This window comes from Mus caroli, unplaced genomic scaffold, assembly GCF_978045245.1.
Source record: "Mus caroli unplaced genomic scaffold, Mus_caroli_1 scaffold_15, whole genome shotgun sequence".
Classification (NCBI taxonomy): Eukaryota; Metazoa; Chordata; class Mammalia; order Rodentia; family Muridae; genus Mus; species Mus caroli.
This window is the reverse complement of record NW_028227270.1, coordinates 1,936,424-1,964,030: the sequence shown is the minus strand read 5'-3', so window position 1 is coordinate 1,964,030 and position 27,607 is coordinate 1,936,424. Positions and strand designations below refer to the sequence as shown.

General features: G+C 39.1%; 2 protein-coding genes across 4 annotated transcripts in view; one reads left to right on the top strand and one right to left on the bottom strand.

Annotated features, from left to right (window-relative positions):
* Nnt (nicotinamide nucleotide transhydrogenase) overlaps nucleotides 1-913 on the bottom strand; it is a 108,703-nt gene extending 107,790 nt beyond the window's left edge. The window contains exon 1 of the mRNA XM_029468546.2: nucleotides 895-913. The gene's annotated coding sequence lies outside the window, so the exon portion shown is untranslated. The remainder of the gene's footprint in view (nucleotides 1-894) is intronic.
* On the top strand, nucleotides 856-27,607 carry Paip1 (poly(A) binding protein interacting protein 1). Of its 3 annotated transcripts, none has more exons than XM_085830804.1 (11): nucleotides 856-948; nucleotides 2,345-2,514; nucleotides 10,017-10,202; nucleotides 13,020-13,132; nucleotides 16,413-16,524; nucleotides 18,344-18,469; nucleotides 20,563-20,669; nucleotides 21,347-21,464; nucleotides 22,427-22,481; nucleotides 26,345-26,438; nucleotides 27,480-27,607. In XM_085830804.1, exons 2-11 carry the CDS (start codon nucleotides 2,416-2,418, stop codon nucleotides 27,571-27,573), a joined length of 1,104 nt encoding a protein of 367 aa, XP_085686930.1. In that variant the 5' UTR covers nucleotides 856-948; nucleotides 2,345-2,415; the 3' UTR covers nucleotides 27,574-27,607. The 3 variants fall into 3 exon arrangements, with proteins under 3 accessions (XP_085686930.1, XP_085686928.1, XP_085686929.1); XM_085830802.1 differs by lacking the exon at nucleotides 856-948 and adding an exon at nucleotides 1,226-1,730; XM_085830803.1 differs by lacking the exon at nucleotides 856-948 and adding an exon at nucleotides 1,227-1,481.

Here is a 27,607-nt window from a genome sequence, read left to right as displayed (position 1 = left end):
ATCACAGAGTTAACCTCAGAATTCTGGAGATGGGCCAATGCAACAGTAAGGACAACTATTTTTTCGTTTTTCATTATTTACATTCACCTTTCACTCGGCATTAGCACCATCAGCCCCATCAAAAACAATTTACAGGTAATTACTGGAATTGTGCTGTGCAATGCAGCAGCCAGTAACTACTTGTAGCTCGGGAGCATTCTAAATGGGCCTGATTCCCAATGAGATGGGCTTTGAGTGTAAAATACACATTAGACATCAACTAATTTTCAAAGAGAGAGAGAGAGAGAGCGAATTTCCATTCACATTTAACATTAATTACATGTTGCAAAGATACCATCTGGGCGTATAGGAGTAAGGACATTAAAATTAATCTCACCTGCCTTTCATTTAAGGCGGTTTCTGCACATCGACGATCACTTAAATGGTTTGCAATTTTTGCTTTTGCTCGCGTGCTTTTTTTTTTTTTTTTAATTGGATCGCGACGGTAAAAGGTGCAAGAGGGGAGAAGCGGACGTGCAAATAGAAGGCGAGTGGAATTTTCTAAGAAGTTCCTGGAGGACAGCGGAGGCGGCTCTGTGGACTTGACCTAGTGTGTGTGTGTGTGTGTGTGTGTGTGTGTGTGCGCGCGCGCGCGCGCGTGTGTGAGTGCTAACACCTAGCGGGAACTGGGAGGCGGGCGCAGTGGCGTTCTGGTCGCAGGTCGCACTCCCCGCTCCCCCCCCCCTCCCCGGGCAGACGACAGGGCTGCGTCCCCGGCCCCCTTCGCCGCCAGGCCTCGGGGTTCGGCCGGAGCGCTCTCCCTGTGCACACCTGCGCGCCCACTGAGGTGCGCGTCGGCGAACCCTGGCGCGGCGCCCAAGCCCCCTCCCCCCGGATGATTTCCTCGCCACCAACCGTCAGTCTCGCACTTTTCTCCGGAGGGACCAGCGAGGAGGTCGGAGTGGCCCGGTAAGCGTCCCCCCTCGCCCACGACTGTCCCTCAGCCCGACCCCCGAGAGCCCAGACCACCGAACGCGGCCGTCAGCGGAGCCGCCAGCTAGTCCGGACGCCGCTGGTCCAAGCGGCGGGGGTAAGCCGCGGCTGCCCGCCCGCCAGCCATCGGCGAACGCGAGCGGCCGTCGCCGGCGGGCGGGAGGGCAACCGTGCCTGGGGCCTCCGGGCCGCGGGGGGCCGCTGTGACCCGCCTCGGCCCCACTGCGCCGCGGGCGGGCAAGCGAGCGGGCGGGGGGAAGCGGGACTTAAGGGAGAGCGTCCGGCAGCCGAAGGGAGTCGGGCGCTGTGCTGCGGCGCGTCGGCGGGGGCCCGGAGCGCGGAGGACCGAGCAGGGCCCGCCGGCCTCCTCCATGAGGCCTGAGTGAGGCGCGGCGGTGACAGGCGGCCCGCGGCGCCTCCCGCGAGTCCTAGTCAGAGCAGCGGCGGCGGCGGCGGCACCCCTGGTTGGAGAGCAAGGAGCATGTCGGACAGTTTCGATCGGGCTCCAGGTGCTGGTCGGGGCCGGAGCCGGGGCCTGTTCCTGGGCCGCGGAGGGGGCGGGCCTGAGGGCGGCGGGTTCCCGAACGGAGCGGGGCCTGCGGAGCGGTCGCAGCACCAGTCGCCGCCGCCGCAGCCCAAAGCCCCGGGCTTCCTGCAGCCGCCGCCGCTGCGCCAGCCCAGGACCGCCCCGCCGCCAGGGGCCCAGAGCGAGGCCCCCGCCGGCTCCGCGCGGCCTCCCCGGCCTGGGGCGCTCCCAGGTACGGAGCAGCTCGAGGGGCCCCGGTGCTCCTGGGCCAGCTTTCCCCCGCGGGCCTTCCCGCACGCCGAGCCCCGGCGCGCCGAATCCGCCCCCTGCTTCTCCGAAAGCATTCCCCGAGGGGCCCGCTCGGCACGGGGTAGGGACTAGCCAGGAACTGGGTTTGGAAGGAGGTGGTGGCTGGAATCCTTTGTGCGCTCCGGCTGGGGGAGGGGCCGGGGCTCGGTTCTCGGTCTGGCGTCCCGGGAGGAAGTCAGAATCGCCTACCTCCCCCTAGTGAACCTGGGCCCCAGGCGAGCATTCACTTCTTAACCAACTCCTTTCGAGAGAGGGGTGGGGGGAAGGGGTGGGAAAAGCCCTCGAAGCTCCGTTTTTGGAGGCAGGTACGTGCACTCACGAACCAAAGCAAGGCTATTGTTCAGTTTTGCAAGCTCTTTGTACGATCTTACGGTTTGTTTTGTTTTGTATTTAACTCCTAAAATCGGAAGTTCTCAGACGGTTTCTAAGTCTGTAGTAAGTTGCTATATACAAAGGAATGAATACATCTAGCACTGTTTTTTTTTTCTTTCTTTCTCTCTTTTTTTTTTTTTTTTCTTTTGCCTTTTTCTTTCTCAGAACAAACGAAGCCCCAGAGAGCTCCACCTAGTTCACAGGATAAAATCCCACAGCAGAACTCGGAGTCAGCAATGGCTAAGCCCCAGGTGGTTGTGGCTCCTGTGTTAATGTCTAAGCTGTCTGCGAACGCCCCCGAATTTTACCCATCAGGTTATTCTTCTAATTATACAGTGAGTACTTTTTTTTTTAAAACCCCTACAAGTCTTGTGTTAAAACTATTAGAATAAAGTGGTTATTCTTTTCACTAGAGTATGCTGGCTGCTTTCAGTACTACACACAGAAATATCTTATTCAGCGAAGTCATGATTCAAGAATATAGTTTGCAGTTATGTGTGAGATACTGGAATGTAAGCTTGTGAGTCTAGGAATTCTCCCCGGCTCATTTCACTGTTGTGTTCCTAGTACTTAGAAAGAATAAATAAGATAACAAACCTGGTATGAAAAGCCCATTGTCAAGCATATTTTCAATTTATAAAACTAAAATCCACTTCTGAATCTTCCAGATAACCTATACAGTGAGCAGCCAGGAAAGGTTCCTTTAATTTGATTTTATTCACATTGCAAAATATTTCTTCTGTGTGTCCTTGAAGTAAATAGATGTGCTGTAAATAGGAAGTATCCTGAATATTGAGTGTTTGTCCATTATTTTTAAAACAATGTTTTTGTTGCGGGTTACATGTAGTATGCAGAAATATTGTAAACTTTTTTTGGTTGATTGGGTCTTACTGTCTTTATTTTGTTGTTGTTGTCATTCTGTTTGGATTGAGGCAGGCAAGGCAGTTGTCCTGCCTCAGCCCCCCAAACCTGGAATTACAGGTATAACGTCTCTATGCTTAATATGTAAGCAATTCTGGCAAAGCGTTTACATAAGTATAATATGCATAGGCTTAAAGAACTTTCCACACTTTAAATCTTTGTCAATATTGCAGCAAATCCTAATTAGTCCTAGTTTTCATATTAGCAGGAAGCATAACACATGGTTGAAATGTATAGGAAGAAATTCGTTGTGCTTGTGAGTCAGTGCATAGAGATTAACATTAGAAAGGGGAGGGAATAATAGTGGTGAATTGAAAAGAGGATTGGTAATAATACCTTAGCTCGAAGTCTCTCTCTCTCTCTCTCTCTTTGATTTACTGGATAACACCATATGAACAAGGCTCAGCTCAAAGTTACCACTCAAGACAACTATGACAGCCAAATAGAAAAGTATCAACATCCGATAAGCCTCATTCATCCCTAGAATTATCACTCAGGCCCAAGGGTAACCACTAAGCTTTGTTTTGTTTCGTTAGATAGTTTTGATCTGTATTCCTAATTATCCTTGAACTTGATATCCTCTTCCTACCTCAGCCTCTCCTGTGCTGGCCTGTTCCCAGTATTTGCATGAGTACTGGCTCACCATTTGGACATACAAAGTATTTTTTCAAAGCTTATATAAATGAAGTTTTTTAGATTGTTGTTCTAACTCTATGTCTAAATTTATATCATAACATAATAATTTGAGATAATTTATTCACATCACTTAACTGTGTCAAGGTTCCATTTGCTTATCAATTGAGAGCTTCTATTTTGGGGCTATTGTGCTGTCTGTCTGTATCCTGACTGACATATGCCTTTATTTCTTCTTGGTATGGAAAAGTAGAATTGCAGTAGCCAACCTTAATAGAATCAGCTATTGTCTCTAAGAAGACCTTCCCAGTCTACATTCCTCACTGTGTCTGATTTGCTACTTTCTGTTCTTTCTAGTCAGCACTTGTTATTTTTCTGTTTAGCCACCCCAGTAGTTATGGTCTCTTAAAGTTAATGACTACATACCTCTTGCAATCTGTTTTTGGTTCTCTTTATGTTTGATCAGTGTGGAGACTACATTTTGTAGAGATAGACCCTCCATTCATCTTTTAGCTTTGGAATGAGACAGAGGACAGTATGAATATGGCAGGGAGAACAGTTGATGTGGAGAAGAAAGCCATTGTCAGGAAAAGGAAATAAGAGTGGCTTGGCATGTTGTCAAAGTTGTACTTGGCTCACAAAGGGAAAGAACCATTAAAGAGCTTGAGTAGTTGAATAAACTCTTATGATTATTTACTTTTTAGCAGCCCAAACCAGCTACCCATTTATTTTACTTCCTGTTGCTGTGGACTATTTTATCATGGGAGCAAAACAGTTTTGGGTTTTTTTTTATTTTTCCTTTTCAAAGTCCTGAGTAAAGTTCAAATTATAAGTACATTTGTTTGTGAATATGTGCAGGTGAGTGCACTTGTCTGAGCAGGCCAGACAGGCCAGATCTCTTTGGAGCTGGATTTACAAGATGGTTGTGAATGGCCAATGTGGATGTTAGGAAAGGAATTGGGTCTTCTGTAGGAGTGACACATGCTCCTTTTTTCCCCTTTAATGACTTATTTTTATGTGAATTAGCTTTTGGCCTGCATATATGTTTGTGTGAAGGTGTTGGATCTTCTGGAACTGGAATTATATATGACAACTGTAATCCGCCATGTGGATATTGGAAATTGAACCCCAGTTTCTGGAAGAGCAGCCAGTACTCTTAACCACTGAGCAATCCCTCCAATCCCGTGTTACATGCTCTTAGCCACCAAGCTATCTTCTCTACCCCTCCACCACTTCCTTTGAATCAGTATTGTATTTTAAGAGTTCTTTAGTATATTTATTAGTGCAGCAATCTCTCTATTTAGTGTACCAAAACAAATTATGAACTAGAAGTTTCTTTGGCCCTGTCTGACATTTTGTTTTAAAGATTGTTTTAATTAGTTGCCAACATTTAAATTGGATATTGAAAAGCCTATGTTTCCTAGTTTCTGTTCAATGATAAGAAATAGCCATAGTGGACTGGGATTCTGAAAGCAAAATTGGTTGAAGCATAACAGGAGCATAATTACAGTTTCTTCCCTGCATATGACTTCTTTGTTGTAATTCTCCTGAATTTCATGGATAAGTAAGAGCTTGGGCTTGCTACTCTGCCCCAGTACATTTTCTCAACCTTACTAATTTACACTAGTATTTACTCATTGTCCAGGTTAAATGTTTTTCAGTCCATTTAGAACAGAACAAGGGAATTCTCATTTGTCCGAGCTCTTCAGATAAGTTCCTATTAAGGAAGTCTTTTCTGTATAATTGCCATGTTCCAAAGAAAGCTAGATTCACACATTCAACATATAGTTCAATACTTATGCTGGGTCAAGCACTGGTCATAGTGTACAAAGCAGAGAAACGGTCTTTATGGACGCTCTTCTCTAGAAATCTTCCTGCTTCCAGAAATCCCTTGAATCTGTTCTTTTATACATAATTGGTTCAGTGAGATGGCACCACAGTAAAGGCACTCGCTGCCAAGCTAAGTTCAGTTCCTGGAACCCACATGATGGAGAGAACCAACTCTCACAAGTTGTCCTCTGACTTTCACGCATAGATGCACCCACAAATGTGCACACATGCATGCACATAGTAAACCTTTATGGTGGTTTTTGCTGTGCCTTTTTAGTTCCCTTAAAACTCTGTGCTCTTAATTTTAAGTATTTCCTCTAGTTCTGCTGCTAGAATTTCCTCCCTTTCATACTATCTTAGCAAGTTACTATATCCATCTCTTTGTGGTGCTTCTTAAACAAATTAACATGACTATGAATATTTAACCATAATTTACTTACCAGTAAAAAGATTCCATATAGGATCTCATCAAGCACTTGTTAAGAGATGAAAATGTTAGTGTTGATCACCATACCATCACCATCAAAAAAGCTTTTTTTTCCCCCTAAAAGTATCTTCCTTCAAGTTACTGTGGCCTTTTTTTCTCTCTCTTAAAAATTATCGTTGGTACTATGTAATGCTCAGTGAGTGCAAATCTCTGCAGTTGATCCCTCTAGGTATGTTGGTAATATAATGATACTTCTCTGTTTTTGAAATATGTAGTCATCTTAACCTGCCTTCACTTTAGGCCCCAACACAGTATAATAATCTGTTCAGTTTAAAAGACTGTGCTATGCCCTGTGGTATATGTCAAAGTTACCTTTTGTAGCCTTTAATAAAATCTCTTTTATAATTATATTAGAAGTACATTCTTTTTTGTTTGTTGGTTTTGTTTTTCAAGACAGGGTTTCTCTGTATAGCCCTGGCTGTCCTGGAACTCACCAGGCTGGTCTTGAACTCAGAAATCCGCCTGCCTCTGCCTCACAAGTGCTGGGATTAAAGGTGTGCGCCACCACGCCTGGCTAGAAGTACATTCTTAATATTACTAGTTTTGTTCTGTCTTTGTGTATAATCTCCTTTACTTCCAAGACTTTGCAATCAACATTCTTTTTTCAGAGTTTCACCTATAGCCTGACACTGAGCGTCCCTTTCCTCACTTCCCTGCCCTATGAGTTCCGAGTTGATATTTCTCCATCATCCTTCTCAGAGCATAGCCTCTAATGCTTTCCACTTTACTACCTCCTTTGAGTCCTCCCTGCTCCCAGATTCGGATACTCACTTTCTCATGTACAAATAACCCTTAGATCTCATTCTTTAGAACTCCAGGCTTTTTAGCTCCATTTTTTTTAACTTCATAAGGATCTCACGTTTAAATTAAAGTATAAAACAATTATCTTCTCTAGATCTTTTTTTCTGACAAGGTTTGGGCAGAAACGTAGTTGTGTTGACTCCCCTCCCCATCCTCCCGTGGTTTAGTCCAGTTAACCTAAGTAGTCTGAATTACTCCACACACAGTGTCAGTCTCTGCTCAGGTCCCTCCCCATTGCCTGGGATTAGGTTCTCCTAACAGAGCAGTGCAGAGTGACTGTCTTCATGACAGTTAGAGTTGTGATTCGTGGTCCCTCATCATCTCCTGCCATAGAATTCTAAGAAAACTAAGCTTGAAAAATTATTCTTCACCTAGAAGTTAGTGTCTGCATGTTGAAGACAGAAGGATCCTCTGAAAAGGTCTGGTGCTAGGGAAGTGCTGCAGGCTTTGACTCAAGCATGGGAGGGACCCTTTGTTGAGAATCTAGTCCCTCCTCTGCTCTGTATGCAGGCAGCTGTGCTTTACTTACCAGACTTGAGTTCTATTTTAGAGAGTTGTTCTGACTTTATATAAAGCTGAAATAGTGGACACTGTAAACTATGCTTTTGTTGCAGTGAATGACAATTGATAGGAAAATAAGTTGCTTCAGCCAATGTTTTCAGACTCCTTGTCATTATGTTAATAAGATATCTCTAAAACTAGTCATATACACCAAAACTTTATTAATTCTGAAATGCTGAGATAGGTAATACACATATTAATGTGTATGTTTTTATGCTTAACTGCTTTTACAACTTTTCAATAAAGTGGAAGTATTGATAATATGAACATGTTTTTACTCCAGATGTGTTGTTAAATTATTTAGCTTTGCAGAAATGTTAGGTCTGTACAAATAAATCCTTTTCTTCTTCTTCTTTTCTTTTTTAAAAAGGATTATATATTTATTTAACAAATTATCTTGGGACTGTTTCTAGAAGGATGGATATGTCTATCCTGCCATATATGTAAGTTATATGTTAGGTATATATAAATTTTGTCTTGTTTTCCTAAGTGGCTATATGAAAGCACATTATATAAATGTAATTTAACCAATATCTTGCTTATAAATTGTTAGATATGTTTTTTAGTAACAAACATTTATGTAATGTCAAATTTGTGTTCAAAGATATAGGTATTTTGGGAATAGTGTAGAATATAAAAGTACAATTTTTAGTTAGCTTTATTATCATATACAACTTATTCAAGTTGTGTGCAGCTTTTCTTTGTATAAACTCCCCCCTGCATCTAATTAGTCTCCTTAGTCTGCCCCCCAAAACCAATCATGATCTAACTAACTTACCAGCCACCATTCCTTCCTCAGTCCTTTGCTTTAACTACTGACTTTCTTCCTCAAAAGTATCAAGCCAAGTCTCTTCCTCTTTGGAACCAACATTCTGCATCTGCCTCTGCATAGGATATCTTTCCACCAATTTCTGACAAGTTGGGAGGGGATTTTGTTTTGCATGTTTTGTCAGTTCAGGTGTTAGTTCCTACTTTAATAATCTGTTTTATTTTATATGTATGGATGTTTTGTGAACAAGTAGTATATGTGGACCACATGCATTCCTGCAGAGGTCAGAGGAAGCCATTGGATCCCCAAGAACAGGAGTTACACAGGTGGTTATGAGCTGCCATGTGGGTGCTGGGAACTAAACCCACATCCTCCGCGACAGCAACAAGTGCTCTTAACCACTGAACTTTTGTCTACCAACTCCCAGATGTGCTCTCTCAAGACTCTGTCTGGCCATGCTTTCTATACTTACTTCCACATCTGAATGTGCCTTTTATCAAGGGATTATGAGAAGAGAACTTTAATTTTTCTTGCAGATATTGTATCATAGAAGTACTTTGAGCACCTATACAGTTTGTTACTTAGCAGGTACTCAGTTTGCGGTTTGATTTAAGATTCAGTCTTCCTGTGTAGTCTAGACTGACCTGGAACAGCTACTGATCGATCAGTCTAGTGCTGGAGTTACTGGTGTGTCTGTCTGTCTGTCTGTCTGTCTCTCTTTTAATGTATGTGGGTACACTGTCGCTGTCTTCTGACACACCAGAAGAGTGAGTCGGATCCCATTACAGATGGTTGTGAGACACCTTGGTGTGTCTCTTGAAAGGCTAGGGGGTACAGTCTTACCAGAAAGAACAGTTCCATCACAGGAAAGTTTGACCTTGTGTGCTATTTTTTGTACTCGCTGACTCTAGAACTTATAGTCTTTCATAAACTGCTTCTCTATTTTACTTACTATTTCTAATTTGAGTTTACTTGGAAAAGGATAAATCTCATCAAGCAATGTAGTATTTGAGCATAACAGATAAACTTTAGCATGCTTTGGATAGTATTCCATGTGATGAGAGCAAGAAGGATGTTATTCTAGCCTGTTATATAATTTTGCATAATTCTATCAAGACTCCTGGCATTAATTACAAGGTTAGCAGCTGCCAAAACTTGAATATTTCAGTGGGAAAAATAGTATTTTAAGACTACGGTTACTATCCAGATTGGTTAGAAATTGCATAAAACAGCCAGAAAGTCTCCTGCCATGTACGTTATGATGTAATTTTATACTTAAACATTTCAATATGTTTCTCCTTCCTTGGGAATCAACAAATAGATGACATAGCGTACTAATTTTGGGAGGTATTTTTTTCTTTCGATATAGATGTTATCTTAAACACATACAAGGTTATACAGAATAGAATAGTATAGTAAATATTCCAGGGTTGGCAATTCTAGTTTCTATATGTTTTGTCTTCCTTTTTCCATCATTTTTAATGCAAATTTGTAAGTAGATCTTATTTTATCTGTAACTAGAGTCTTTCTTTTTATATTGCTTATTATAGCGAAGTTACTTTAAACTTCTCTGTCATATTGGAACGTCTGACAGGATTGAAAAGACAATTCTTGGTCTTAATGAAACATCTTTTTAAAAAAACACTTAGGTTAGGAAGGGAGAGGAATAGCTGAGTGCACTTAAAGTTTCTGTTCTTTAAAGTTATGGGCGATCCCTAAACAAAAGTCATTGCTAGAGACAACCTCAACTTAAAGCCACTGCTTGCTTGTCTTGCCGGCTTCATGGATTAAATTGTTTTATTCTGTTTTTTGTTGTTTTAATTTTTGAACTGTAGGAATCCTATGAGGATGGTTGTGAGGATTACCCCACTCTATCAGAGTACGTTCAGGATTTTCTGAATCATCTGACAGAACAGCCTGGTAGTTTTGAAACAGAAATTGAACAGTTTGCAGAAACCCTGAATGGATGGGTCACAACAGACGATGCTTTGCAAGAACTTGTGGAACTTATCTACCAACAGGTAGGTAGGCTCAAGCTGGGGTGGCCTGGTAGTTTTCCTGGAGCCCAAGATGTGAATACTCTTTGAAAGAGACTAGGTCACTGTCAGTTTCATCCATACTCATTAATGCTTTATGGTTAATAGGAGCTTTGAAGTCTGCCTATAATTCGAATAGTTAAGAGATCCCAGGCTAGAGCCAGGCTATACCATCAATTGGCTTGTATAGCCACAGTCTATAGAAGCTGTACTTATTGGCTTAGCCAATGCTCTGTACACACAATTAGTAGTACAGAGGGTTTAGGCTCTGACAAGGAAATCTACACAAGAATCACACACCAGCATCCACATACTCCCATTTTGTAGCATCTGAAACTAATATACACAAAACAGTTGTAGGGTCTTCCCCTCTGTGTTTAATCGTGTAGCATTATTGGAGAAGGGGAAAGAAAAATTGAGAATTTTTGCCTCACAAATGAGTTCTCTTTGAAAATCCTCAAAGTGTTGAGGATTGAGTTCAGTGGCCAAGTACTGACCAGGCAAGTACAGAGCCCAGAATTTAGTCCTCAGCACTGAGATAAATAAAAATAAGCCAGACTGCAAAATAGTCAAACATTAAGTTCCAAACGTTTGTTCTTGTCTTAGTTTGTGTATTCATATGCTTTTGAGAAGGTCTCAACTGTATTTCCGGCTGGCCTGGAACTCACTGTCTATCACAGGCTAGCCTCAAACTAATGGAAATTCTGCTTCTGTTTTCCAGGCTGTAGGATTTGACCATGCCCACTCTTAGGTTTCGTATCTTAATTCCTTAAAGACTTCACAGTTGATATGTCTGTGTCATACAATATTTAGCTTCTATCATCACATAATGAGCAGTGGCACAGTAATACCATTATAAGGGTTCACTGTATTAGACAGTGGTATCTTTTTTTCCCCCCAAAATCTTTATTTTTAAAATTGCCTTCAGTGAAATTTTAAAAGTTAAAGAACTGGGGGGCTGGTGAGATGGCTCAGTGGGTAAGAGCACCCGACTGCTCTTCCAAAGGTCCAGAGTTCAAATCCCAGCAACCACATGGTGGCTCACAACCATCCGTAACGAGATCTGGCGCCCTCTTCTGGAGTGTCTGAAGACAGCTACAGTGTACTTACATATAATAAATAAATAAATCTTTAAAAATAAAAAAGTTAAAGAACTTTCTTTTTTACTATTCCCAAAGAATTATCATGTATAGAAGACCGTACACAAAGGTAATACACAAGTCATCACTCTAACTTCTAAGAGGTAGTGTCACCCTTAGTATCAAGATGAGTAAGGCTGTCTTAATCATTGACATATATAGCTTAATTCTACCACAGAAAACCAAAGAAGAAAAATTAGCCTGGAGAGAAATAAGTCTTGGGGCTGGAGAGATGGCTCAGCGGTTAAGAGCACTGACTGTCCCTCCAGAGGTCTTGAGTTCAAATCCCAGCAACCACATGGTAGCTCACAACTGTCTGTAATCAGATCTGACGCCCTCTTCTGGTGTGTCTGAAGACAGCTATAGTATATTCATCCATATATATACATATATGTCATTCATATATATATGTATATACACATATATATATGTATATATGACAAAATCTTCAAAAAAAGAAATACGTCTTCTTGACTAACAATTCTGATTGGATCTCCAAATTTTACATTTGAGATGATGTCAAGTTTTGCATTCCCAGATGCTAAAGTTTCTTAGCCAATAATGGGAAAAGCAGACATTTAGATTACTTTGGATTTCTATAAGGAGAAATCAGTGTTGTTGGTGTTTTCCCTGAAATGAACCAAATGTAAGAGCAAAAAAAACCAAAAAACAAAAAACAAAACAAAACAAAACAAAACAGCCCTAGAAATAAAAAAGCATAATTATAAAGCACTTGCTATGTTTCTAATAATGCTAAGCATTCTACAAATAATCTAACTCAGTGGCTGAAAGTGTTACTCTTCTGTATACTTTATACATCCTGAGCAGAGATGCTTAAGTGACTTGGTCTGTTCTTGTAAATTCATCTGGAAGAGGCTGGAGGGGCTTCAGCCCAACTGTTAGACTGGGATCTATGATTGATTACCTTTGTGACCTTAGTTAGGCTTCTTAACACCCCAGTGTGTGTTTTCCTTTCTCCCATGAGGTGGTGAACTGTGTTGTCTGCTGTTCTCTAAAATCTACAACTGAAGTCAGATCTCTTAGGTGCTGTTTTCACTACATCACATTCTCTTCCAGATGTAGTATATTCTGGTTGTTTTTTTCATTCTCTTTTTAAGTGGCTTCGTTGTTTTGATTTTCTTTTTATTCCAAGTGTTTTGAGATGTCATGCCAGGACTGTTACACTTTTGTGTGTCAGACTGAAGCTCAGGGAGGTTTTAGTAGTGGCCAGTGTCACAAAGCAGAAAACTTGGGTGTCTTGTGGACTTGCTAGGTCCCAAAGTGTGTGCTCTTACCCTGAGAAGCAACACTGATCAATAGTTTGGTTTCTCTTTTTCATCTTTCATAATTGTTACCAAGCAACTTTCTACATCTCTGTATTTTCAGCAAAAAGGGGTTAACATGAAGACATTTTCTAATTGTTTTCTGGTAACCTCAGGTAAATGAGGAATCGGAGAAGTTGCCTTAAACATTTTTCTTTGTACTGTGGTTCTTAGTATAAGGCTAGGTGGGAGAATTAATTTCCTTATGCCTAACAAAACCCTTTTTTTATATACTATATAGTTAATTTTGGTAGCCAAAATGGTTTCCTCCATAAAATATTGCTAAGTGTTTGAATTGATGATAATGTATTTATGTCATACAAAATTTTTCTTTTTAAAAGGCCACGTCTATCCCAAATTTCTCTTACATGGGAGCTCGCCTGTGTAATTACCTGTCCCATCATCTGACAATTAGTCCACAGAGTGGCAACTTCCGCCAATTGCTACTTCAAAGGTCAGTGTGAACATAAATTACACATAATAAAATTTGACCATTGATACTTTCTAAAGACCTTATGATATAGAGAGTTCCAGGGAAACATAGGCAAACCAGACTAATTTCCAAAATATTTAAACCTTACAGTCAAGTATGTCAGTTTTTCCTATAATAGCCTTTGCTTTTGGTTTTGAATTTAGGAATGTGTTTCCCAGAATCATCAAAAATGATTGCTGATGTCTTCTTAGGCACATCCGTAGTTTTGGTTTGGGAATTTAAGTTAGATAAAAATGATCAATTCGTTTTTTTTCTTGATTGATTTGAACTACTACTTGCATCACACTGCATTATTAAACTTGAGCTTTAAATCTGCACTTTTCATTATGTTCCATCTGTCACTTGTTCTTGTCTTTCTAATTGCTATTTAATAGCTATTTTAAGAGCTCTAAAATTTTAATTATCTGGTCTAAATAGTTCTCAATTCTTGTCAAATGTTCTTTGCTGTATACCTTGCTACAGTGTAGGATTAGTGCTTGAATCACAAAACAGTGTTGGTATTTATTACATATTTAAGAGGTGCCATTGATTCGGAAGTACAAGGGAAAACTAATTTTCTTAAAGTGAGTGTGGTAGCTCATACCTGAGCCAGGATTGCTTTAAGTTCAAGGCTAGCCTGAGATACACACTAAATTGCCTTCCAGCCTAGGCTACAGAGTGAGATCGATATATATATATATATATATATGTATATATATATATATATATATGTGTGTGTGTGTGTATATATATGTATATATATATAACTGATTTTGTTTTTTAAAACAAATTCTCATCATTTTGAGTGGTCCTTAGCAATAAGGTTGTTTTCATGTTTAATAAGTTTATTATCAGGGCTGGATAGATGGCTTAGTGGTTAGGAACGCTGACTGTTCTCCTAGAGGTCCTGAATTCAATTCCCAGCAACCACGTGGTGAGCTCTTTTTATGCATTAGTTAAGGAGCTCTCTAAGAATGAGTTTAAAAAAAAAAAAAAAAAAAAAAAAAGCCTAGTGGGGCTGGAGAGATGGCTCAGCAGTTAAGAGCATCTGGCTGCTCTTCCTGAGGACCTGGGTTTGATCCCCAGCACCACATGGCAGCTCACAGCTATCTGTAACTCCAGTCCTGGCCTGCTTTTCTTTTCTTCTGTGATCAATGCATGCACATGGTACACAGACATGTAGGCAAACACCCAGACACATAAAAATAGTCAAGTTTTAAGAAAAAAAAATTCAAATAGCTCTGGATAAATACAGATTGGAAAAATAAAAATGATAGTTACATATACTTTTAAAAACTACTGTAATTAAGTACAATCTGCCGTATCTGGACAGAGAAGGTAGAATAGAAGCAGGGTATGATACCAGAAAGGCCACCTTATTCAACTTATCTTTGTTTGAGTTTTCTTTGTTCTGAGTTTTCTTTCCAATTGTGAACTCCTACAGTGCTGTAATACTATCAAAGACACTGATTTGAAAAAGTGCTGCTAATATGAATGGGAAACAGCACAATGCTACCCTTAAAAGTATATGTCTTAGTAGTTTGAAAAGGACCGAGTGAAGTTAAGTGGTATTGCGGGGAAGTCTGGTCTTTGTTCTTTGACCTTTGTGAAATAAGCACAGGTTCTTATCACTGAAAATAGTTAGCTCTTAGAGACTTAGGGTCTTTCACCTGGGAAATCATCCATGTATGGCAGTAAGGATTTACTTGGGCACATCACTGTGTCTTAATATCTAATGGTCTTAGAAATTTATAAAAGAAAAAAAAATCTATCAAATTTAACTACAAAATTGTAACAGGAAAGAAAGTAGAAAAAAGTTTAGATAGTTGAATTGTCATTAGCCCTTTGATTACTAGCCCTCCTATGTGTATCTTCTGGTGAGAAATTCCTTTAATATGTTTGAGAAGATAACAACTCTTTACTGCATTTGACTCAAAAGACAGTGTTTATTAATTAGGCTATAGCTGTGATAATTAGAATTGTAAGTTTCTTGTTATTTCACACTGCCCAGTAAGTGTTTGGGAAATAGAGGGTTTCTTTGTCTAAAAAAAGATGAGGAAGAAAGTTTAAAACACACAAAAAAAAGGAACTATCATAAGCTGGCTATTTGGAAAACATTCAGTCCAGACTCCTCCTTTGTCCTTTGTAAAAAGAGAACTATCAACATCAATTTTATAAAACAAATCACTTCTACTGGCATTTCTTACTACTTCATCTATTTAAAAAGAAAGAAAAAACCCACTAAAATGAAATCCTCTAAACATCCATTTTAGTAATAGTAGCCAACACCGTAATTCCCCTCTCGACTCTATGGTAGATGGATTGTTATTAGTTCAGATGCTTTGGAACTGTGAGTGTAATAAACTCCAAGGTTTCTGTTCATCACTATATGAGGCAAGTGGACCAAGTTAGGGGAAAATGGAGCAAGAGAAAGTCTGCTATTTGACACCTTCGATCTCCATTGGAAATAGAGACAAATTAATTGCTTTGGACTTGTGGTTTCAACTGGTGAGAGTTTGAGGTAATTAAATTTTACCTGTGGTTTGCAGTTTTATTAGAGGTCTTAATACTATTTAATTAGTATTTTTACCCTCATTATAATCTGATAATGTAAAATGGGAAGTATAAGAGTAATATATTTAGTTGGATATGGTAGTGCAAAATCTAATTTCAGATCTTGGGAAGGTAGAGTAGGAAGATTGTCAGTTGAGGGCTCTACTAAGTAACATTCTAAGTTCAAGGCCAGCCTGGACAACTTAGCAAAAAAAAAAAAAAAAACCTATCTAAAAAAATATTACATATGGCTGGAAAGACAGCTTATTGTTGCCTGCCTCATGTACCCAAGGCTCAGATTCGGTCTCCAGTGTCACAAAAAAAGAAAAGAGAAGAGAAGACCTTAAGGATTCTTTTTTTTTAACCCTTCAGGTAAACTAGATACACACATACATTCTTATTTAAAAAAAAAAAAAAAAAAAGAAAACATTTAAGTTCTTCCTTAGTAAAAAACCTACTAGACATAATTTTTTCTTCATATTTCTAGTACTAGAATGTTCTGAACCTTGTGAAGTCTTTATTATTATTGCAAAAATCTAATAGTTTTATTGCATCTGTTCCTATCATTTTCTTAAAACTGCAGCCTTTGGAGAGGTTAGGGTTGTCATTGTGTTGCCTTTATTGCTGTGGATAAACAGACTGACATGCACCGGCTTGTCTTACTGTTGAAGAGACAAAACAATGAGATAATAAAAGATGTCTTCATTAGGTGCAGGACGGAGTATGAAGCTAAAGACCAAGCTGCAAAAGGGGATGAAGTGACTCGAAAACGATTTCATGCATTTGTTCTGTTTCTGGGAGAACTATATCTTAACCTGGAGGTGAGAGCATTTCTTCTTATTAGGACTTAAGGCTCGAATACATAAAATGCTTCCAGGAAGGGATTTTGTTCATTTTAACTTTGCAACATCAAAAATAAAATGAGGAAAAAATTGTGCAATGATGCCAGGTGATAACTGCCTGCAATCCTGGCACTTGGGGGAAATCCTGAGTTTTAGATTAGTCTGGGTTATGTAGTGAGGCCCTGTCAAAGTGAAACAAAAGTGAAGGGAGAGAGATAGGAGAGAAAGCAAGTCTTTTCATATCTAATTACATTTGAGTGGAACACGGATAACATTTTTCTCTGTTCATGAGCAGGATGTTACAAAATAACTGAACTTTTAAAAGTCCTTCTGTTCTCAGGAAGCTAACATGTCAGCTAGATTGGCATCACCCTTGTAGCATTCTTCCTACTGTAGGGTCCCAAGTGCTAGCTAGACTTACAGGCCTGGGTACCACACACAGCTTCAGTGCTGGGTTATTCTAACCATAAGAGGATAGATAACATTGTAAAAGTCTTAAGTGTGTTCCTTTTTCAGTTTCATTTGTTTGTAAGATAAGTAAGAACACCAATTTAAATGTGCCTTAATTAAATTAAGTCACGTTAAGGGGGCTGGAAAGATAGGTACTACTCTTGTGGAAGACTCAGAGCCACCATGTGGGTGTCTGACAGCTGTCTGCAACTCCAGTTCCAGGGAATTAAATACTCTTTTCAGGCCTCTGTGGACACCACACCCAATGTACATACATGCATGTAGGCAAAAACATGCACAGAAAATAAATCTTTGTTTTATGAAGTCATGTTAAAATGTCACTTAGAGATGTACCTGATGTGCTACTCCTGCTGCAACTTAATGTGCCAGGGTAGGTTGGTACCCATGGTGGGTGGGGGGGCCAGGAGGACTTCCCTTCTCATCAGAGAAGGGAAGGGTGGGACTGGGAGGAGAAGAGAAGAGAGGGAGGGTGCAATTCCAAGCTGGGTGGTAGTGGTGCACAATTCCAGGACTGAGGAGGCAGAGGCAGGTGGATTTCTATGAGTTCCAACCTGGTCTACAGAGTGAGTTCCAGGACACCCAGGGGTACACAGAAACCTTGTCTCTAAAGACAAAAACAAAAAAGCCACTTAGCATCTCCTGTGGAAATGATAAGACTGCTCATTCTATGAGGAGTATGAAAGCAAAGCATTGGTCCTACACATAAATTTGTCTAGCAGGTGAAATTGTCTAATATAAAAAGGGGGTATTTTAACTTGTATGAAAGCAAAATAGAATACTTTGTTATTAAAATGTGGTGCCTTGGGGCTGGAAAATAGCATAGTGCTTCAGAGCATTGGCTGCTTTTCCACTGGACCAGGGTTTGATTCCCAGCACCCAATTGGTGGCTCACAAATGTCTGTTTGACCAGTTCCATAAGATCCAACTCCTCCTTCCTGGCTTCCTTGAGCAGGAGGCACAGAAATTCATTTAAGCAAAACATCCAAACACGTTAAATAAATAAATAAATAAATAAAAACTTAATTTTTTTTTTTAAATGGTAGCCTAAATTACAGCATGTTTAGTGAAGCAGCAGTATTGAAGTGGACTTATTTATGTTTTATGTGTGATGAGTAAAAATTAAATTTTGCCTGTGATTTGCAGTTTTATTAGAGGTCTTAATTATGTAGAGAACAATTGTACTTAATTTGATGAAGTTAAATGTATTCCTGTGATTTTTTTATATGTATATTTGACCCAAATACTATTTTTGCAACCTTCAAGGCTATTTTTATGTGTCTATATCACATTTTAGTATTGTTGCTTTGTCTGTTTTTTTCTCCTAAAGATTAAAGGAACAAATGGACAAGTTACAAGAGCAGATATTCTTCAGGTTGGTCTTCGGGAACTGCTGAATGCTCTGTTCTCTAATCCTATGGATGACAACTTAATTTGTGCAGTAAAATTGCTAAAGGTTGGTTTTTTGTTTGTTTGTTTTTTCATTTTTTTTCTTTTTTTTTTAACATTTTTTGTGTAGTCAGAAGACAACTTGAGGGTTTGTTTTCCTATTTTGTAGATTCTAAGAATTGAACTCTGTAGGACTTGGCTGCAAGTGCCTTTACCAGTTGAGCCATCTTATCAGCTTATACTCTTTAATTGTAACTTTTACCCACTTGATGTGTAATTTAGAAGAAGGAAAGTGGGCTGGGGAGGGAAGATGGCTCAGTGGTTTGGAGCACTGACTGTTCTTCCAGATGTCCAGAGTTCAATTCCCAGCAACCACATGGAGGCTCATAACCATCTGCAATGAAATCTGATGCCCTCTTCTGGTGTGTCTGAATACAGCTACAGTGTACGCACATACATAAAATCAATCAATCAATCAGGGTCTGGGTTAGGTAGAAGGAGGAAAATATGTGTAGTGCACAAATTCAAGATTAAGTTTTTAAAGTTACATAATTATCTTACATTTGGCTTTCAAATAAGTTAGAAATAACATAGTATAGTGTGTTTATAAGGATTTAATTTAGAAGGAAAAATGGAACTCCTTCACCCCCACTCATTTGTAAACTCCCTTCCCTATCTATCTCTGTTTATAAACGTTTCCTTACAAAAATGTTCTTAGTCTATTTCAGCTTTTTTACTTTTGACTCCCAGATGAAATATCTTAATCACTCCAGAGAGATTTAGCTCTGTATTGAGTAACTTCTTAGTATTCTGTTGTATTTAAATACATTGTTCATCCATTATTTTAATAAAAATTTGTGCTGTTTTTCATTTGGCTACTATAGCATTGCTAGTAGTCTTTCATTATCTCTTTACAGATACCTTTTTTTTTTAAAGATTTATTTATTATTATACATAAGTACAATGTAGCTGTCTTCAGACGCACCAGAAGAGGACGTCAGATCTCATTATGGATGGTTGTGGGCCACCATGTGGTTGCTGGGATTTGAACTCAGGACCTTCGGAAGAGCAGTCGTTGGTGCTCTTAACCACTGAGTCGAGCCCCCTACAGATACTTTTTAAATTTTGAAGTGATTCAAAGGGTTGATGAGCATAGGTATTTTATATCAACAGTTAACATCAAAGTTTGATGAACTGCACTATACCCCCTCTAGTAATGAATGAGTATACCTTTCTCCATATTCCAGGGGAGAATATGATCAGTTGGGTTTGCCATGAGTGAATAATAATAATAATACCCTCACTATAATTTGAAGTTATCTAATCAACAAGTCAATTTAACCATTCTTTCATGCGTATAAGCTATTTGATTGTTTTTGTGAATTGCCTGGGTTTTTTTGTTGTTGTTGGTGGTGGTGGTTTGTTTTTTTGCATTTTTTGTTTTTTGATTTTGTTTTTGGTTTTTTTGAGACAGGATTTCTCTGTGTAGCCCTGGCTGTCCTGGAGCTCACTTTGTAGACCAGGCTGGCCTCGAACTCAGAAATCTGCCTGCCTCTGCCTCCTGAGTGCTGGGATTAAAGGCGTGCGCCACCACGCCCAGCTGAATGGCCTGTTTTTATCTTTAATTTTTTTTTAAAAAACATTACTGTGTGTGTTTGTGTGTGTGTGTGTGTGTGTGTGTGTGTGTGGAGAGGATATCACTATGTAGATCTGGCTGTCCTGGAATAGCTCTGTAGATGAGGCTAGCCTTCAAACTCACAAAGATCCATCTGCCTCTTCCTTCAAAGTTTTGGGATTAGAGGTGTGTACCACCACAGTCAGCTGTTGATTTTGGTGGAAGGGTATGTATTTCAATTTACAACTTTTAGGTCATACTCCACTGTTAATTATTTTTTTAAAAAGGGATTGTCAAACCTAAATGGCCAGTCTTATTGGATAATAATTATGATGTGAAGCCCTATACTTTTATTTTCTAATTAGTCAAAGAAAAGCAGAGATAGGGATGGTGTAGAGGTCTCTGATACAGATAGTAGGCAGAGAATACTTGGAAATACCAAACCATTTAATTTTCTTTTTTTTTTAAGTTCCACCTTTTCCTAATATATTTTTAAAATTTCTCCTTTACTGTATTCCTGTTTTTACTGACATCTGTACTTTTAGTTGACAGGATCAGTTTTAGAAGATACTTGGAAGGAAAAGGGGAAAACTGATATGGAAGAAATAATTCAGAGAATTGAAAATGTTGTCCTAGATGCAAACTGCAGCAGGTAGGAAAAGCAAGTAGATCTTGGTCTTCTATTATTTTCTTAATCTGTATACTTCAAAGAGAAATTAAGGTTTATAGATCAATCCAGTATTTTGTCTATGGTTTCTCTAGTAAATTTTGTTCAGTTATACTTAAAACTAAAAACTTAAGATTTTCTTTGTGATAAGATATGATGAATTCATTGAGAAATAAAATTATTTAGATTTTAAACATGGACCCAGTGTTTTACTCAGTGAACTCTGCCATAAGTAATATAAGAGACCAGTGTAATTCACGACCATAGGCAGTAAAGTGGAATGGATTTCAATGTTGTTCTGTTTGGCTTTTTTCTTGAAGACAGGGTCTCACTGTATAGTTCTGGCTTTCCTTTAACTTGCTAAGTAGGCCAGACTGGCCTCAAAAACACATAATCTATCTGCCTCTCCCTCCCAAGTGCTGAGATTGAAGGAGTGTGCCACTAGGGCTGGCCAGCTTCAAGCTTGTTTTGTTTTGTTTTGATTTTCCTTTTTTAAAGTAAAAATAATACAGTGAATTATGTCCTTGAAAGTGTCTAGAAATTTAAAGCATTGGGTACCTATGTTAAATAAATTGTGCATTTTAAGTCACTGGAAATGTTATAGAGCCTGATAGCATTTGCTGTAGATGCATATTAATTTTTTTAAAACTTTTTATCTGTAGAGATGTAAAACAAATGCTCTTGAAGCTTGTTGAACTTCGATCAAGTAACTGGGGTAGGGTCCATGCAACTTCAACATACAGAGAAGCTACCCCTGAAAATGACCCTAACTACTTCATGGTATGCCAGTGTTTATATTTTAAGTTTCACTTAATGCTTTGTTTTAGTTTATGTCTCTATAGCTGTCATAAAACACCATGAGCATGGCAACTTAAAAAGAAAGCATTAATTGGACCTATAGTTCCAGAGGGTTAGAGTCTATGATAGAGCAAAGACACAGGCAGGAACAGCTGGGAGCTCTTACTTCAGTTCACATACAGAAGGCAGAGCACACTGGGAATGATACTCATATCCTGCCCCCAGTGACACCTCCTCTAACAAGACCACACCTCTTAATCCTTCCCAAACAGTTCCACCAACTGGCAACCAAGTATGCAAGCATATGAGCCTGTGGGGGCCCTTCTTGTTCAAACTACCACATGATGAATTCTACTTTGGAAACTGTTTGAATTATATAAAGCTATTATCATAATTCAGTGCCCATTAAATTTTTTATTGCCATAGGAGCCAGCATATCACATAAATAAAAGAGACCCTAGTGAAAAGGAGACTAAATCAAGATTCAACCATTGTCAAGAAACAGTGATAATACATGGGCTTGAGTCAGCATTATAACCAAATTCCTTTATCTCAGATGTTCTGTACCGTGCAGCTTCTGACATTACCAAATGTAAAGCAGCTACAGAGGACTACTCAACCCCAGGCGTGTAAACTCTTTAAAAATGGCAGGATTAAAAAAAAAAAAAAAGAAAGAAAAAGAAAATAGAACTAAACTAAGTCAACATTAAGTCACAGTTCAGCCAGGGGGGGATCAAACAGAACAACAGGGCCTAGGACTCAAGAGTGTGAGATGACAAATGGAAATCTAAGAACCATATGCATGCCGAGTAAAGTGTATGGGTTGTTGGGAAGTTAGGGGGTTACTTCTTATATAATTTGACTGCAGGTGATTGACCTCAGGCCATATTACTCTAATGTATTCTGAAAGGAGTACCTATTTTTATCATTTTGATTTATCCTAGAATGAACCAACATTTTATACATCTGATGGTGTTCCTTTCACTGCAGCGGACCCAGGTATGTTGTCTCAGTCACTTTCCCATTTTTCTTAAGTGATAAATTACATAAGATCACTCGTCAGTGCAAAATATGTTGTTGTTTTGGTTTTGGTTTTTTGGTGGGTTTCATATGTTCTAAAATTGTAGGGTTACAATTTGCCCTATGTTGATTACTTGAGACCGTGTTTAAGTAATTACTTTGTAGTATCTTGTTACTTTCCCAGTCAAAGATTTCATCCTTCCATTAAGTGCCGCCATTTTTATTTTGTGCTCCTCTTAGTGTTTGTTTTCATCTTAAAATTTCAGATGATTAGGATAGAAGGCAAAGGTGATTCTAGTTGACTGAATAGTCGGTAGCTTATTTAATGTTAGTACTTATAGATTGCATTAGTATCTACAATTCAGAGTTAATTGAAATCCAAATCTCTGCATACCTTCCAGTAAAGGGTTATTTACAGAAAAAAATGCAGTAGTTGTGACAAGTGGAACTGTAATCTGAGAGTTCTGATTTCGTACAAACTACAGCCAGCTATAACTGGGATTTTTGTGGTTGTTTCCTCTAAGTAACAAGCATTGACTGTGTCCCATGCTCCTGGCAAAAAGGAGTCTCTTTAGGATGAGGACGTAGACCTAAGTTACAGGTGTGAGCATCTTCAGCCTCACTGAGACGGGTGGGGTTGCTGAACAGCTTTGATCATTCCATTTAGTTTTCCAACCCAGTCTTAGAGGACTTTTGTTTTTCATTCTTGGCAATACTTATCAGACATAACTTCTGTCAGTCCAGTTCTATGAAATTGGATGTAGTTATTTTCATGGCTAATAATACTGGATTTCTCCTGGGTGTAAACCTTTGTTTTGTTTTGTCTTCATTTGAAAACTGCCTGTTGACTGGCTTTTTCCCCTATTTCTGTTGGGTCATTTGTATTACTAATTTGTGATTCCTTACAAAGTCTAGAAAAAGATGATCTTGGTCAGGTATGGGGCTTATCCCTTTGTGCTATGTGGCTGTCTTTCCATTGTGTATATGATGTATTTTCATATACATGCTTTGAGTTTTATCAGTCTTGTTTTTACTGGATTTTACTTAACTATCATTTTCTTCTGAAAATCATGTTGCTGTTTTTCCTATTTAAACCTTTAACTCACCTAATTTTTAAATGGAGATTATAGTAGGTATTAAATATTTTTCCACTGCATTGTCTCAACATCAGGTATTAACTTATTTTTTCTCTCTTCATTATAATAAGTTGCCTATAGTATTCTGAATACTATTCATTCTTGTGTATTCTTTGTTAGTATATCTGTCTTTCTTCACCAATAGTCCATTCTTAGCTATTCTTATGTAAATCATTGTTTCTAATAGGACAAATCTCTTAAAGCTGGCTAGGACAGTTTGAGCATGGAGGCCAAACCAGGAAGTTGAGCACAGGAGTTTGAAACCTGCCTAGGCAACAGTGGAAGACCCTTTTGTCTGTTTGTTTGTTTGTTTTGTTTTCGAGACAGGGTTTCTCTGTAGACCAGGCTGGCCTCGAACTTAGAAATCTACCTGCCTTGCCTCCCAAGTGCTGGGAGCGCCACCACTGCCCAGCTAGGAAGACCCTCTTTTACAAAACAATTTAAAAAGCTTCTTTCTTCAAGTATTTTTTTTTTTGGAGTTATCTTTCTTCATTTGATTCTTTGGTGTCTATCTTGTCAAAGTTGTTCATAATAGAGATTCACGATTCACTTTGGTTTTCTCAGGTTTTTATTATTATTAATTATCATTACCTGGACGTTTTCAAAGTTTCAAATCCTTTTTCTCATCATTCTATAGGCAGTCTTTGCTTTTCTTAAACCTCTATTGAGAAATTACTTCAGAGTTACACAACAGTAATGAAAGAGGATTGCACAGAGACTGGTCTTCCAGATGTGTGTTGGGTACGGACTCACTCAGCTTATCTTTTTTGCCATCTCCACACATTTTGTTTTCGTAAACCACTGGGCTTGCTACCTTCTTCAATATGAATGCATGGTGGTTTAACCTTTTGTTTTCTTGATTGAAAACCTGTTGTTTTAGGATCTCTACCAAAAATAGTTTTAGAATTGCTTTTGCCAGGCACTACAACTTGGAAAAGGTTAGTTTTTTGTTGTTGTTGTTGTTTGGTTGTTTGGTTGGGTTTTGTCTTGAGGCTTCTTTCAAGTAGAAATTCAAAGTCAATTCTGTTTTTACAAACTCTGGATAAACAGTTTCTCCAGAGTGCCTGACTCATTCCAAACCCAAACATAAAACAAAATTTTGTTTGCCGCTGAGGTGCTTTTTTGTTCTTTTTGGTTTTTTTTTTTTTTAAAGATTTATTTATTGTTATATGTAAGTACACTGTAGCTGTCCTCAGACACACCAGGAGAGGGCATCAGATCTCATTACGGATGGTTGTGAGCCACCGTGTGGTTGCTGGGATTTGAACTCCGGCTCTCTGGAAGAGCAGTCAGTGCTCTTAACTGCTGAGCCATCTCACCAGCCCCTCTTTTTGGTTTTTGTCTGTTTGTTGCTTCTCTAGGTCCATCCTTTTAAGATATCAACCCTTAGATGTTTATGAATAATGAGAGATAGGTATATGAGTTCTGACTTCCTGTTCTACACAGACCCAGGGCTTTGAACACTCTATGTATGTTTAAGTGCCAAACCCCTTGGTGGCTGAAACCAGCACCCTCTGTGAGCCTCTAAGCTGTCATGTATGTGCATCATCTGGAGTTTCTTGAGGCCTCCGTTGATAAAGTATATATCTTACCACAAGGACTTATAGCAGGACATTTTTTTTTTAAAGATTTATTTATTTTTATTATATGTAAGTACACTGCAGCTGTCTTCAGACACTCCAGAAGAGGGTGCCAGATCTCGTTACGGATGGTTGTGAGCCACCATGTGGTTGCTGGGATTTGAACCTCGGACCTTCGGAAGAGCAGTCAGTGCTCTTACACACTGAGCCATCTCACCAGCCCCTTAGCAGGACATTTTTATGCTTAAATTTTCTCTATTCTGACAAAATTGGAATGACACCAACCCCTGATGTTGAGTTAGCGTTTTATAAAGACAGTCTTGGAAAAAACTGGCCCTAACCCAGTGATATAATAACCTTTCAAAACAAGAATGAAGATTCAAAGCCGGGCGTGGTGGCACACGCCTTTAATCCCAGCACTTGGGAGGCAGAGGCAGGCAGATTTCTGAGTTCGAGGCCATCCTGGTCTACAAAGTGAGTTCCAGGACAGCCAAGGGCTATACAGAGAAACCCTGTCTCCAAAAAATGAAAGAAAGAAAGAAAGAAAGAAAGAAAGAAAGAAAGAAAGAAAGAAAGAAAGAAAGAAAGATTGATTAGCCTATGTGGTGCAAGTCAGTAATCCTAGCTACTCTATAGAGTCAGGAGGTTTAAAAGACAGGCCTGGGTATCTTAGTAAGATCCTGGCTCAAGATAAAAACTAAGCCAGGAGTAGTGGCACATGCCTTAATCCCAGCAATTGGAAGGCAAAGCCTGGAGTGTCTCTGTGAGCTTGAGGCCCATTTGGTCTACATAGGAAGTTTCAGGACAGCTAGAGCTACATAGTAACAAGTTAAAAAGAGAGAGATTGGGAGCTATCCATTCAGTTGTAGATTATGTTCCATAAGGGAGACCTTAGGTTTACTCTTTAGTAACCACTGTAAAGTGTATTTAACATTTAAAAGAATATTATGTCAAAATATTTTAAGGTTTGTGAGCATACAACAAAACAAAGGCAAGCCAATTAAGAATATAGGTTTTATGAAAGCATTTATGTAAGTTTTACTATTAAAGTCATTAAGTTTATAGGGGTAAAAACTGCTCATTTCATAAAATTATGTGTTCTGTCTTTTTCTGTGTTTTCTTACAGATTACCAAGAAAAGTATCAAGAGTTACTTGAAAGAGAGGACTTTTTTCCAGATTATGAAGAAAATGGAACAGATTTATCAGGGGCTGGTGACCCGTAAGTTCATTCTCTTTTTCACTACTGATAATTTGTGTGTGTGTGTGTGTGTATGCATGTGTGTGTGTTAATTTACATGTGTGTATGCATGTGGAAGAGATCGGCTGGTGTCAGATGTCTCTTTTAGTCACTGTCCACATTATGTTGAGTTAGGCTCTCTTGTTAAACTAGGAGGTACGTAGGTTGGCTGACCTGCAGGAATATGCCTGTCTCTTCTCCCCAGATCTGGGGTTACAGTCACTGAGTTACACCCAGCTTTTTACTTGGGTGGTGGGGAGCTAAACTCAGGTCTCCATGCTTCACAGCAGCTACTCTACTCAGAACCATCCTTCTCTGCCCCTTATTGCTCACTTTTTAAATGAAGGTTGTGTCCGAGTTTTGAATGTAAACTAAACTAGAAGAAAAATTATGAAAGGAATGGCATTTGGAGGCCAGCAAGATAGCTCAATTGGCAGAAATATGTGCTTCACAAGCCTGATGACCTGCGTTTGCTTTCTGGAACTCCCATGTCAGGTGGATATAGAAAACTGATTTCACAAAGTTGTCCTCTGACTTCCACGTAGGCACCCTTACGAGTGCTGTGATTATACAATAGTGTGCCACTATGCTGCAATGTTATGTATCATTTTAAACTCCTGGTATTTGGGAACAAGGCCACCTGGATAACATAATCTCAAAAGTAGCTTTCTGTTACACAAGTCTGGCTTCAGATAATGTGGGAAACTGACCCGTCTTTGTGAGAAATAGCCTTGCAGAAATCATAGCAGAAATAGGTTTTGATTTTAATTAGGCATAACCACTGGAAGGATAAAACTTTTTGGGTGGAATGATAAAAGTCATAGGTAAATTTGAAATTATTCTAATTAAAGTGTCTATTAATAAGATGTAAACTTATATATGTCAAGCCTTTTGTTAACTTTTAAGTGAACATATCTAAAAATCTAACAAAATTCTGTTTAGGAAAGTGCATTTAACATCTCCAGACATTTTTGGATTTGAAAAACAGCAAGATATATGAATCATTTTTGGCTTCTTTTATAGATATTTGGATGATATCGATGATGAGATGGACCCAGAAATTGAAGAAGCTTATGAAAAGTTTTGTTTGGAATCAGAGCGCAAGCGAAAACAGTAAAGTTAAATTTGAGGATATCAGTTTTTTTTTTGTT

What these genes read in the sequence shown, in the direction of transcription:
- Paip1 (XM_085830802.1), top strand. Translation starts at nt 1,454, where the DNA reads ATGTCGGACAGTTTCGATCGGGCTCCAGGTGCTGGTCGGGGCCGGAGC. An exon ending in CCGGCCTGGGGCGCTCCCAG is followed by an intron (nt 1,731 to 2,344) that starts GTACGGAGCAGC and finishes TTTCTTTCTCAG; the next exon opens with AACAAACGAAGCCCCAGAGA. An exon ending in GTTATTCTTCTAATTATACA is followed by an intron (nt 2,515 to 10,016) that starts GTGAGTACTTTT and finishes TTTGAACTGTAG; the next exon opens with GAATCCTATGAGGATGGTTG.